Source organism: Chroicocephalus ridibundus, chromosome 4 (assembly GCF_963924245.1).
Source record: "Chroicocephalus ridibundus chromosome 4, bChrRid1.1, whole genome shotgun sequence".
Classification (NCBI taxonomy): Eukaryota; Metazoa; Chordata; class Aves; order Charadriiformes; family Laridae; genus Chroicocephalus; species Chroicocephalus ridibundus.
Genome location: NC_086287.1, coordinates 94,432,339 through 94,446,730, shown reverse-complemented (window position 1 = coordinate 94,446,730; position 14,392 = coordinate 94,432,339). Strand labels below are relative to the sequence as shown.

Here is a 14,392-nt window from a genome sequence, read left to right as displayed (position 1 = left end):
CAAACGGGGAATGAAGACTATAAGGGACCCTCATAAACCAACCCTGGAATTGCCTTACCAACAAGCTAAGCAGGAAGTGCAACAAATACGGCTTTTTTAGAATCTAGACCTATTTTAAAATCAGTCCCTAAAACATGTCGGACTCTCAGCGTCTACTTACAATAGCAAGTTTTGGATTGTTATGTGTTTAAGAAAACACCACGATTTCCATTTCTGCTATGATTTAAATAATTTTATCTTTAAGCAGTAAGTTAATGATACAAACAAAATGTATACAGAAATAGCTTTTGGAGATATTATAGAATTATTTGTTTTCTTAAATATGAAAATTAATATCAGATACTACAATGCTATACTGACTGGAATGGCACTACAGAGACAACCATATTTCTAGCAAAAATACTTATCTATTTTCCAACAACATAAATGCCTAATCCTGAGAATTCCACCACTGGAAAAAGAAAGATTTAGCCAAAAAGGGTCAGGAGGAAGAAAAAAGACAGAAGGCAACACCTCAAGCAGATCTTCCTGGAAGAGCACCCCAAACATCAAAGCGCTGCCTCCAGCACAGAAGACAGCTGAGGAGAGGAGAGTCCTCCCGTGCATCGGCAGTGACACATCTTTGGTTATCAGCCTTTTGAGGGTTTCTGCGGAGTTCCTGCTCTCCCCAGGTCTCACAGAGGGATTCTCTGCGAGAGCAGAAAAGTGGGAGGAGAGACGGGCTCCGTGGCACATCTGCCCCATCGCCTGCTGCCTGCAGCACTGGAATCGCATGGTGGTATCTGATGTGGAAGCTCACATGTTTTTAATTACCTCCTCTTCCAATCTGTTCTTTCACTGGCCACAAAGCTGCCGTTTCTGACGAGTTGAATAGGAGCCCTGACACAATAGGTACTGACAGTGTTTAGAAAAAAGAAAAAACCTAAAAACAATAACTTCTTTTTATACAATGGCAAGAGCTCAACACAAACGCACAGGAGCTTGCGTAATCATACTATGTTCCACGCTTTCCTATCATCTTGTTCCTCACGAAGTATCAATAATCCCATCAACAGCTGTATTAAACACGTTTCCCTATCTCTTCTCTTTGGCAGACGAGCAGAATTCCCTGTAACTGGAAGTCACTGCGGATGGTACACACACAGGCAGCCCCGATGCACTGCAGCCTCCTCTGATTTCATTCTCCCTGTAGTTCAGTACAGCCTAAGCAGTCAATGCGGCCATCTGTGCTCAGTGCTAAGCAGAGCATTTTAAATAAACAGCTATGCAAAGTTCCATTCTTGCACTGAACCAGAACAGATTCAGCCTCTGGCCCAACGAACTACCATGACGGCGAAGAGCCATGCTTACTAACTTACTAGAAGTCCCTTCTATCACTGAAAGCTGACAGATGAATGTGACGACACAGAAGAAATTAAAACCTGTATCAAAAAAGTCATACAATAAGTTCAAAGCAATCATGACAAAAATTCTGACCCTTTAAAAGGCAAAAATTCATTTAATAAATACTGGTCAGTCATTTCACTAACCCACACTCCAAATAAAAATCAATCCCTGCGATCTTAGCCATAGCAATTCTGAAATAATCACAGATTAACAGTAGGGTTTTTCCTCCACCCCTCCAAGGCACTTTACGGCAATCACACTAAAACCCAGAGTTCTCTCATACCAACTTTAAATTTCAATACTTACTGCACAAAATTGGGGAAGAAGGTGTCTGAAGAGTCAAAGTTGAACCATCTTTGCGAGTGATGTTAACACGAAATACCAGCCTAGCACGTGTGCTTTTTTTCTTGGAACCAGCAATCCCTATCCTAGCTTCAACATCAGCGTTTCTCAGCTTCAGTATTCCCACGCAATCAACCCTAACAACACAAAACAGTGGAGAGTTTAACGGAGTTTAGGAAGTTCATCACCTTTAATAATCTTTCAGCTAGTTACACATGCCACAAAGTCAAAACTCTTTAAGTAATTACTGAAATATTATTAGATTTATTTTTTTTATTTACATGAAATCTCTGTATGACCCTTCTCATTGTATAGCCTGGTTTTCAGTTCATGCCTACATAGTGTGGATGACGAATCATGGGAGGAAGGAACATGAAACAGCATGAATAAAACAGGAAACGCAGCGTAACAAAGTAATTCTGGTAAGCATTCCATTGAGAATCACGGATCTTCATTCTTCCATTCCTGGAGCTAGGTCTGGGTTTGTAATGCAGAACCGTTACTACGAAATAGTCTGCATTCACTTCAAGCAGTAGTGGAAGAAAACTTACTGTAGTCATATTATTTTTTTTATGCTCAGTGGAACTTGGAAGTGATAGATACGTCATAGCGTAACTGTGGTCCTACGGGAAATGTATACGGGCCCAGGGCGAGAGTGATGCAGGGCTAACTTGCAGAGAGACACGCTAGATGCAAAATGATTTCAAGAAAAAAACCAAGCGAACAAAAAAATCCCAAGCACAGCCTGATGTGTTAAGAAGAGTAGTATTGTAAATTTACCAGGATCTTAGGCCCTATATCCAAGAAGCACAGGGACCGCCTGATATCTAAACTTGAGTAGAACAAATTTTTGTGCTGCATCAGGGCCAAAAAGAAACAGCTAGGGAGCAGAGAGGAGGGGAGAGCGTGATTCGGAAGGTGGCACTGGCATTACCATCAATAGAGAGCTGCTACAACATCACGGAAATACTAGGAAAATTTCTTTTGAGACATCAAGATCTCTTCTGTGAAAATGGCCTAGGCAAAACTTCTCTTCCTAGATAATTTCAAATTCATCTTTCTAGTATCTCTGTATTTGTATGGCTTTACGTTAATACTTGAGGACAATTATAAAATTACTCTCTAAGAGGCAAGTTTCCAAACTTATCATGAGAATATATTTTATATTAAAAAAATCAAACTGATTCAGCCTATTAGCAAACTGTATTATCCTGCTTGAGAAGTGGACACTGTAAATCGAAGAAACATTTCTTCTCTTGAAACAAAACAAGCTTCTAAGTAACGAGTGGCAGCTTTCAAGCACATGCCCATTAAAAGACGTCCTACTGAAAAGAATACTTTGACAGATCACTCCCTTCCTATATATTAAGATATATGTGAAAAGCTTCTACCTAAAGTTTCTTGGGACAACTAAACCACACAGGCAGATGAGGCCACGTGCTCAGCAATCTGCTGCAGTTCATTACTGCCACCAGACAGAGCACATCCCTTCTCAGCAGCGGCCATGCACTGCCTCCACGCATCTGCAAAGTGCCTCCAAAGCGTTGCCCATACTTGACCAGACGAGCTCTGTCAAGACAGCAAAGCAGGAGGCTTCCATGACAAAGGACTATCTGGTGGAAATGACAGAAACGGAACAAGCGAAGGAAGAGAGGAGAAAAGCCGGAGTTCAGCCTCACTATCCTCAACTCCCAGCCTTCTGGGCCTAAAGGGACCTCAAGATCCCAATATTCTCCTTCCCTCTTCTGATTAGCAACTCTGTACTTGTTAAAAGACAACGAACAGAAACAGTGACCAGTTTATTGCTGACATAATGCTTGAATATGCACATTATTGTTCGTGTTCATATACAGAACATGAAACTAATGTAACAAAGTTAACTGATGTAACTTTTCCTAAAGTGTTAGGAAAGACCAGATTAAGCATTAAGTACCACAACCACAAACTCAGAATGTGATTTAGAAGTTTTTCTTATGCATGTAGCTTCACTAAGTGCCTGGTGTGTGCCAAGATGTTCAGATTTTTAACTGCCAACCAATCCAATCAAAAAAGAAAAATCAGTTTCTGAAAACAAGCTAATAAATGAAAATATTTTGGGGAAAAAAAAAAAAAAAGCTACTCACGCAAGTGTCATATTGTTGCTTGGGTCCAGTCCGACCTCAATAACAGTAGTTCCCTCTATGTCCACTTCTTTACAGGGAGTAGTGTTTCTCCCAGTAACTCTGCAGGCCTGGTAGAACCCGTGGGGCTTCACTCGCCCGGAGTCGTTGCCCACGAATACCTGCAGCATCACTGGCTCGTTGTGACCTTCCAGCTGCAACAGAGCAACACAAGCTAAATATTTCAACTGGCCAGCAACGCCTCTTAATTAAAACAGGAAACATTTTATGCAGCAGTTGAATTTGAATCCTAAGGCAAAAAGGAGCAAAAAATTTCCATCTAGTTTATAAACAAAATGCTAGTATTTTTTCTCTTCTGTCATTTGTTCTTCCATTAAAAGACAAGTCAGTCATTTAATAAACAGGTGAAATGATTTTTTAATTATTATTATTATTAATATTTTATTTAAAAAAAAAAAAAAAACCACCAACGTGAATCCTATCTATCTTCACAGAATGATCCCAACCCCAACTTTCAGGTCTCTTATGACCCCTTACTCTCGCCCCAGCTATGACTATTTCCCATCTCTTCCCAGGATACTCCTTCCCCGGCAGCATCTGCGTCTACCAGTCAGCTGAGAAAGGGAACGTTTGCTGGGGCTGGTTCCAAAGCTGATGAGAATCTGTTGGCCAGTACCTGCCCGAGGATCGATCCATTAGCGTGCTACACTTCTAGGATCCCGCCGTCGTGCCAGCCCCACCTTGTAATCTTTGTGAAAGCAGCTTAATTTGACTAACCCTTGCAAAGCCACTGCATGACTCGGAACAGGATGAGGGGGAAAGCAGAGGGAGGGACGGGATGAATTATTGTATAGTCTAACCATGCAAACCTAGTTTGCCTTCAGACACCAAAATAAAAATTAAAAACGGCAACTTGACATCCCTTAGTTTACGAACAGTGTTAGGATTCACTGAAACAATAAATAAAAGGAGGTCAGACATACATTTCATGTAATGATTTAGCAGCCCTCCTGCAATCCAGTGGGCAAGCCATAATTATCCCAGAACACATTAGTGAAAAATGCGTTAGTTTTTATAACATCAGCATACTGGCATGAAAGGGTTTGTGTCCTTTTAACACTTTTTTTATTAGCAGAACCCCACTGTGGTGCTATGTACTAAAAATACTCTGATGTAAAAGTAAAAGAAGTCTTCAAGTAAACCTGGACATCGTATTACAAAGTAACGTCTCTTATTCTTTTTAGGTAATAGAAGAAAAATACTCCATAAAAACACTAGATCACTGTCAAATTCCCAGGCCAGAGATGGAAATTCTTTGCCACAGCATTCTAGGAGATTTTTAAAAAAAAAAAATAAAAAAATGTGTTTTTAATGTGTTCATTAAGCCATAATTGTTGCTAGAGGATTTCTGGAAGCCCAGTCAATACTTCCAGAAGAAAAGAAAGCTCAATCTTTATTAGTAACATGATGCAAATGAGAGCAGAATCCTCCGGAAGATCTCTTTCGAAATTTAGTTCTGGAGTTCTTAGCTAGTTCAGGGGGAAAAAAAATATATATATATAAAGATAAAAATCAGCAAATACTGATAAAATCATAGTATGCTCCTCATGTCCAAAAGGAGGAACTATCTCACAGCAGGTAGGTGGATTATAACCTATGAATATCCGATTTCTGGAGGTGGCCTAGTACAGGCTCCCACGTATGAACCACAGGCTGACAGGTAGAGTTCCTATCAAAGACCTCAAAAGCCAAGAGAGCACGAATAAACAAAAGACCATGAAAATACCGAAGAGGAGAAGACCTAATTTCACCAGGTGGTCAAAAGGAAATGGGGAGTAAAGGCTACTCGGATATTCCACCACCGAGTCTCTTTTACACGGACAGCTAAATGAACACTCTCTGTGTCACCAAGATCTCCTTGGCTAGACACAGCATGAGCACAGCTGACCGGTGCTGCTTTTCTTCCCCGGTGCTCTTGTTAGAAGATATGAAAGGTGTGCGAGAGCATCTCTCATCATCTGGACGGTAACTGCCCCAGCTTTGCAATGCTGTTAGCAAGATACCATGAAAATCTGCTACTGACGGCTGGAATACCTCCGCTGACTCTTCTCGTTCAGGATAAACTATCTTTTGCCAGACAAGTCACTTGACTAAGGTTTGTTTATATAATTTTAATGTTGCGTATTGATTGTAGATGTTCTAATTCTAAGTCATCACGTAACACGGTTTTCTTTAGAGGGCCACAGAACCTGCTTTTCTTCCTCAGTCTGCTTACGAGTGACGCATCTGAATGGTTGCCTATCACAGGTGCTGCCAGAGAAGAGCAAGCACCAGGTCTCTACTGAACTGGCAACATTTTTTACAATATTCTTCCCCATCTTTAAAACACCCTCAAAATACCCAAATAAAACAAACAAACAAACAAAAAATTGAACCACCTCTTGTCCTTCATGTATTTTTTCCCCGAGCTCAGATTTCCTGAAAATCCACTGACTCATTTTGTCTGCTGAACCCTGGCAGACTTTTACGTGCAGAGTATGAATTAGTGTGCCTACTGGTAAAGCAAGCTTGAGCTTCCAGGAATTCAGTAACACGAGACTCTTCCAAACAGAATTTTCACTGGTGGGTGCTAAAGGCTAACTGGGAAAGGAATTAAAAGGAAATTCAGATGAACAAAGGCCCATTAAGAAGATTCACACAAATGAGCACAAAATCACCATAGCAACAGGACTATATGAATGGATTCTTTTCTTATGAAACTTTACTGGATTTCTACATTACTCGGGAGGACTGAGTGAAGCGTTGGAGATGTTTCTAACAGTGTTGAAGCAGACTTTAAAGATAAATTTACTTCTATACCTTGTCAGCAGTAGTCAGCACAATTTTTAAGGGCTGTAATCATAAACAAACATTTCTTTGTGGACCGGACCTGGTAAATTAGTTGGGATTGAGAACTGGTTTGCTGCTTTCTCAAAGTGGCATAACTAAGAAAAAGTATGAAGGGAAATGTCTTTTATCCTTCTTCTTTGTATGATAACAAATATAGTGGTCTACTCGCTCGACCTGCTGGCCACACTCCTCCCAATATAACCAGGATGCCATTTGCCGTAATTCCAATGAGTGTGCAACGCTGGCCTGTACGCAGTTCGGTGTACACCCGCACATTCATACTGTGGTTGCTGCAACTTTTGTGATGATATTTGACATCAGTTCTTCTGTTTGCCTCTGCATAAGTCACGTAAAGTATTACTCCTGGTAAACCCCCCTACCGTTAGCATTAGGAAACCTTCACAAGCACAGTTCTCAAGTTCTTCGATGGCTTCCACCAGACTATGTAGCCGTCCTTGCAGATAGAGAGATGGCTGAAATCTCTCATGGTAAGAGAGGAGTCTCCTCCTCTGTATGCAGGAGACTCCTGTTAGTTACCTATAGAAAGCATCATCTATTATCTTCTCAGTCGGGCAGTCTGTAACAGACACCGAAACATCATCCCTGAGCTTCCCCCCTCCTCTGATCTCAATAGGCCAGTCTCTGATTTCATGCCGGAGGTCTGTGCAGTCAAACTGCTCCTTATGATACATGACCTCCTCTCTTCTTTCTAAACAGCTGGGCCACGTCCATGACTGCATTCCAGCCATGTACACTACCCCCAGTCTCTGCGATTCCAGTCAAGTCACAGCCCTCTGACTGCACTAGGGAAGAAACAAGACCTGCAAATTCACCCTCTGCGCATTAGTGCGCAGTCACCGAAGGGACAGCCTTTGAATGTTGTCCCTCCTAGGCAGGAATGTGAAAGACATCTTCGTAGCCTTCTTCCTCGTGCTTCTCCTACATTTGTAGCTTCTCCTTTTCTCCTGGGCTTTGGTTCCCATCCTCTGACAAACTTACAGTAAAGTCCTCCTTCACCAGCCTGGCGAGCCTGGTCACAAACATTTTTTCTGCCCTCTGAGTAAGGTGAATTATATCAGTTCTCCTTTTCTCCCCTCAGAATGAAGCAAGATGAACAAAGCAGTTAAATGCTTCCTTGAGACGCCAGCTCTGCAGCCAGGCCCTGGATCCCCGACTGCATCTGCCCTATCCCTTGGTCAGAAGGATTGAGGACACCATTCAGTCCCGAGTGCTGCTCAACCCTGCCTCAGAACAAGTGACCATCACACCTAAACTTCAAGGCACCAAAGTCTATGCAGGGAACAGGCTGTATATTTTAAGTACGCGTACGATGCTTCCTCTTTTCTTCCCCCTGTTCTCCAGTTCTACTAATCCACACGTACCTCACTACTGCCAACCATACTGAGCAGCATGGCCCACAAAGAACACCTCAGTCACATCTTTACGACTCTGCTTGAAAGACAGACGCTGGATATGTGGATTCAGATACATATTAAAAAACCAAAAAAACCTCCACTTTTAATGTATTTTTTAAAATGAAAGCTACTTTTATGTCCTTAGTAATAAGGCATAATGATAACCCACTGTCATCAGCAATCAAACAGCTACAGCATTTCACTGTCCTAGTTTTGTATGCTTCAAGTGTCTACCCATAAACACAGTTCGTATAATCGTAGTCTAACAGGATATGCACCGCGGATTATACATCATTGCCTTGACATAAAGCTTCCTTCCTCTGTAAGGCTTCTCGGTACCTGCAAGAAGAGATACGGTACAGTCTCTACAGCAAAGAGACTGCGAAGTCTCCCCTCTTTCCTCTACCAACCAAGATTCTAGGCCTATTTGAACTGAATCAGCTCCCATTCTACTAAAGCATCCCTTGGAAAGAAGTCCCTGTATGACCTGGCACTAAACAGCCTACCTTTACAGTTGGAAAGCCTTGCTGTGTCCGGTCTTTGACTGAGCCTCGGCTGCCTTCAGTCAGATAACGAGCCCTGTGCTGGGTTTCCGGCTGTACCACTATCTTCAGCTCCTTCCCCTCACTCTTAGTCGGATACTGACCACACAACATTGGGGTCTTCTTCCCGCCAGCTCCTTTCTGGTTCTCTGATGCTCTGGGAAGTCAAAGCAGACCATTAAAAAGATGTTAGAAGTAGCTCCCCGATAGAAACAAACTGAATCACAGAAAAGCTAAAAAGATAAAGAGCGTGTATTAGTGGGTAGAAGATTCATGGTTGAGAGCAAACTTTGGAATTCTCTTTCTGACAGAGAAGGAAACCTGCAGGATGAAGAGGAACGGTGCTTCCCTGCCTCCTCCATCCAGTGCAAACGGGAACTGCTTTTCAGAGAGTAAACATAAAGGAAGGGAAAAGCAATTAGCATTTAACTATGTTAACAAAGAGAAGGCAGCTCATAACCTGCTTTTTCAGAGTATAGGCTACAGGCTGATATTATCTGAGTAAGCTGTTTCGCTTCTGTAACAAATATACATATGTACACACACACCCCGAATGGATTTAAGGTTAAATGGTACTTCTTTAAACAGGAAAACAGCCTCATGCCTGTCTCCGCAAACTTGCATATCCATGCAAACTCAAACACTAATTTCTGTCAAAACAGATTGATAAATTTATGTTGAAACCAAATTAGTTATCGTAAGAAGCTCTGACACAATTGCACCAATTTTAAATCTGCAGAGTGTGCGAAAAGACCGTTTCTTTCCAGGTGCGTACCTTACGATGTAACGTGTCTTGTGTTCAGTTCCATAATTAAAACCTGAATTGAAGAAGCCCTCCAAAGTATAACATCATGTGATTGATTTTGTGTTCACTTTAAAGCACAATGGAAAATAACTCTTGATCTTACACAGAGCAGGTTTGTATAATTAACCTGAAGTCTAATAAACTCATTTAACACTAGCAAATGTAAACGTGCCATGGCAAACGGTACAGGCAGAAAAAGGGCTCGATGAGTTTATGCAGAATGCAATATTCTTTTTTACTACCAAAAAGTAGTTTCTAACAGCTAATGACTCCGAAGAAAGCAGTTTAAAATAAAAGGTGTGAATTGCTTAAAAAAAAAAAAATCCTGTTTCAATGTGCAACATAGGGAAGTAATTTATCCAGGATTTTTTCTTCTCAGGAAGAGGGTGAAAGAAATGCTTTTTCCTTCAAAATCACGCACTGAGAGCTTTGCTGCTGTACGAGTTTTTCACTGACCTGGAGGCTGGGGTAACCCGCGGTGCTCTGCTCCCAGTCACCAGCTGATTTATACTAACGAACATCAGCAGCACCTTTCCTAAAACTCCTACAGTGCAGTGAGCAGCACAAGGCCACACGGTCCCCAAATATTCCCAAGCCATTCCCCAGCCCCTGCACGGCCTGGCCCAGCTCCTTTCCTACAGAAGGGCCTTCTCCCGTCCCAGGGGACGTCTGGCACTTTGCCCCCTCATTCCACCGCACCTCCTACCCCTGAAAGTCCTATTGCTCACGCTCTTATTTCTACCAAACCTTCCAAACCCTTTTAATACGTGTAACAAAGGGCTAAAACGGACACTGCTGAGCTGTTAGGAGGGCTGTGCCGGGTATGAATTTCATTCACGTTTTTCTGTTTGTGAAGGTTAACCGCTTCCCCACGGACGCCCAGCGCCCGTCCCCGGGCAGCCCTGGCTGCCTTGCACATTCATCTTCAACCCAGCAGCGGCAGAGAGGCAGGATCTCGCGGGTAGAGGCGACTGCGAGAGTACCATCCTTCTGCCAAGGAGAACCGATTACTCTGCCGCAGGCTAGTCAAGCAGGCTCTTTCGAAAAATTAAAATGCTGTGTAAAAACATACCTTCTTTTAGGAAAATAAACGGGACTAAATTCTTCTTCAATGTAGCACATACAAAACCTGCGGTGCACTCAATAAACTGTATTTAACACCACTATGCTCTTTGCTTCTGTGCACGTCAAGCACAAATGCTAATCAAATTCAAGCTTGTTAGATAATCGCTCTCTCTGTTCTTCCTGTCAGGACGTTACTCCAATGGACTTTCAATGGAAGTCTTCTCTTTTTCCTTACTCAGAATTTTGGATCACACAGCTACAATCTCTTAGCTTCCCACAGGGAACGCGGGAAGAACGCTGAGCAACCTCAGCTCCTGCGAACACCACCGCATTGTCCAAAACGCCGTGCCTGGGAGCCGTGGTCTCCGCAGGCTGTGCTCTGCAGCGTCACAGGAGAACGCTCCATGGAAAGACATGGCACGGATGGCTTAGTCTGCCCTTGTCACGCTTGGAAGTCCCAGCTGCGTAAATTAATACAGGAGACTGAGATATTACTGAATTTTGAAGGAAAGCGTTAAGAGAGGCAGCCATCAAAATGAAATTCACTTTTGACACTCAAAACATGAAGTTTTAGCACTGCGACATTAACATTTGGCCTCACCAACACAACTCTTCCTGACGTTACTTTACTCTTAAAACCCAAGTTACCTTAATTGCCAACATACTAGTATTTCATACGTTGTCATATTTAGGCAAAGAGATGCTGCCTAACAATTATTTTGAAAGTTTTCCCTCCAGAAACCTAATCATTACTTTCAATTGGATTAGCAGAACTTGAAAGTAATTGTAAAACCTTCACCAGAACGCCTGTTGTCTTTCTTCTCAAATTACGAGGATACGTCATTTACACATCCTTTTAATTTAGTTTATTTATAATACTAGTATCCATGAACATACGAGTAGGAAAATATTACACACATTTATTAATTAGCTTAACTGTTACCAGACAATGTCACCTCAAAGCTAGCACTTCTTTTCTAGAAAAGAAACGTAAGTGGCAAAACCCACAGCTGTATTAAAACAGATTTCCTGAGTTACGGTTTGCCTGGTCCTGCACTGGCACCGGGGCTGTTCCCAGTGAAGACCTGAAAGCGAAAGCGAGACCAAGCACCTCGGAAATCTGAGACTCTTCGCCCTAAATCACCATCAATTCATCCGTTTCTAAAAAGGCTTTCACAAATTCTAACTTTCCACAGGAAGATATTCTTTTCCTTCCAGCTCTTGAAGACAACTGACTAGAAGTCTCTTTTGAGGCAAATGCTATTTCCACTCCACAAATTAACAAGGGAGCTTTCCTTGCTCTTTTCTTAAAGCCAAAAGTAAATGAACTCTCTTGGCTGAACTCCATCAGGCTGGAAAGTTAAAAAAAAAAAGTCACTAGCGTGACCTAGATTTGTAATGCTAAATCTCCATATTCCAACTACAAAATTAATTTTTTCTAATATCTTGGCCATTTCTTATTCCAGAGCTTTGATTTAAAAGGACAATTTTGTTACCTCAGAGTAACAGTTCGGTCTAGGCTGTATATGACACATTAGAAAAGAATTACGTTTATCTATCCCTGCGCATTCACAGAAGAGCACCGATGTTGACACGATGCTGACAGTACCGATGAACGTTCATTGGTTCGCCCTGAATATTTTAGGGAACGTTATAGTCTTGTGATGTTTTCCATTGAGATCACACATATCGTTCCAGACTCTACTAAATCTCCCCTTTCTGTCCAGAGACCACATTTACAGTCACACAGTTCTTGCCTTTCGATAAAGTTTCCTCCCTTTGTAAGGGAGATCCTGACCTCCTTTGTGCTCGGTGGAGCCAGTTTCCTAGTTCCAAGCAGCTGCTTTACATACGCTAATTCGCTTTCTCGGGTCTACCATGTACTAACGTTTTACTTGATTCTCAGTTTCAGCTGGTGAAAACGAGAGATGCTGGACAAGCGCAGGCAAGCTCAGAGCGGGCGGTGTAAGGAGACACCAGAGGCCGGAGGAGACAGGAGCGGGCGGCAGGGCCAACGCTCCGGGTACCAACCAGCTCGGCTTTTCCCCGTGCGGTACCCAGGGAAGCACACTCTGGAGAGTTTCTCAGAATCACTTTCTCACAGTGCAATTTTAAGTATGGAACTGCAATGACCCTGGGAATACAGACTCCAGGCTCTTTCCCTTTGGAATATGAGAAGTTCATAATCTTTCCCATCAGTCAAATTTTAATATTCACCATTGTTGTGATGAACATTAGAACGTACTGCGAGCACATACATAAAAGTAAAAACAGAAACAAAATACACCCCTCCCAAAAAAAGCCCAAAATTAAAAAGCCAGATCTATCCACTTGACCATCCATCTTAAAAGTACTAAAGAAGCCACAAGTTAAAAAATAAAATAAAATTTAAAAAAATGTATCAACGCACTGTTGTAAACTGATGGACTTTCTCCTCTTTAAGCAACTACTGAAATGCATTTAGTGAAGAGTGTGAAGTGGGAGAGATGAGAGACCACCACCCAGGCGTGCCCACGTACAGACACACGCATGCACACAACCCAGAAGCACAGAGAGAAACAGGATTAGAGATTTATTTCTGAAAAAAATCAAATACAGAAGTGAATTCACAAGAAAAAAACAAGATCTGGTTCACCGTATCGTCTTAACATTTTTTTATCAAAAAGTAAAAGCATGTGTTAATTTAAATAATGAGGAATCCTACCAAGCAATTCACTTCTACTCCCATCACTCTCTCTATTTGATAAATAGAGAGACAAACAGAAGCAGGTAAAGTGCACAGACTGAAATCCTCACATAAAATCCTGCAAAAACCATTAAGATTTAGGGTGCGTCCAGTCCCCTTCTGCCTTTCTTTCTAAATACAACAATGTTTTCATTGCCATTTTATAAATGGAATTGTGCAATCTTTTAGGAGTTTCACTTAAACAAGAATACAGATCAGCTAGCTAATCAGCGCTGCGTCCGATTGTTGCAGGAACGTTTAGCTTTATCTTCTAAACAAAGATTAACAAGTCTTATGAGAACTTATCATGGGCTAGGACGCGAAAGGGAACAGCAGAGAAGGGAAGGGATTTATGTGAGAACCTGAGTAGAACACTTGACTCATGGGAGGAGTTTTATTAGTTTCGTTTTACATATGGTGATAGAACTTTTTTTTTTGAAAAAAAAACAAAACAAAACAGATACCAACCCATTTCCTGCTTTTGAGTTGCCTTTGCTGTCCGTGCTGAGCTGAGAAAGGACATAGTGAGGAGCTTTGGCACTGTCGGCATCAAATATATCCATGTTGGACTCTTCACAATCTCGACGTTTGATCCCTGGCCTCTGCTTTGGATTTCGTTTGCGTGATTTACGTGGCACCTCAGTGTTATCATTGTAGGAACTGGTACTCATGTTACTGAAGTTGGAGGGTGAATCCTCCATCCACATACTGCAGCTCTGTTCTGACTCCAATCCACAGCCCTCATCCTGGCAGGACATCCGACTGTTGTCCAGCAAGTCCTCAGGTGGTGGCGAGATGTACAGGACTGTGTGTCTCTTCGGCGTTGACTGCTGCTGCTGGACTGCGTTACTGGTTAACTGCTTTTCACTTACCCCTCTGTTACTTACCCCCACGGCTGAGGAGCAGCTCTCCACTTGCATAGCCTTGCTGTCGGTGACTGAGGTAGAGTAAATGGTAGGACTGGAAGAGGTGGTAAAGGAGCTGCAAGCACCGCCCATGGAGGAAGAGGAAGGAGCTGAAGAAGCATCTGCGGTGTATAATTCAGAAGTAAATACAAGATACATGGTTCTGCGTGTGCTGGCTATAGCAGTCCCATTGAAATA

The 14,392-nt window shown here is 42.2% G+C and overlaps 1 protein-coding gene across 3 annotated transcripts in view; it reads right to left on the bottom strand.

Moving 5' to 3' along the window:
- Positions 1-14,392, bottom strand: part of NFAT5 (nuclear factor of activated T cells 5) — a 71,629-nt gene that overhangs the window by 17,647 nt on the left and 39,590 nt on the right. For all 3 annotated transcript variants that reach the window (XM_063334926.1, XM_063334927.1, XM_063334928.1), the window contains exons 3-6: positions 13,758-14,316; positions 8,659-8,851; positions 3,852-4,042; positions 1,693-1,865 (exon numbers count right to left, since the gene is read on the bottom strand). In XM_063334926.1, coding sequence (XP_063190996.1) covers positions 1,693-1,865; positions 3,852-4,042; positions 8,659-8,851; positions 13,758-14,316 — 1,116 coding nt within the window. The remainder of the gene's footprint in view (positions 1-1,692; positions 1,866-3,851; positions 4,043-8,658; positions 8,852-13,757; positions 14,317-14,392) is intronic.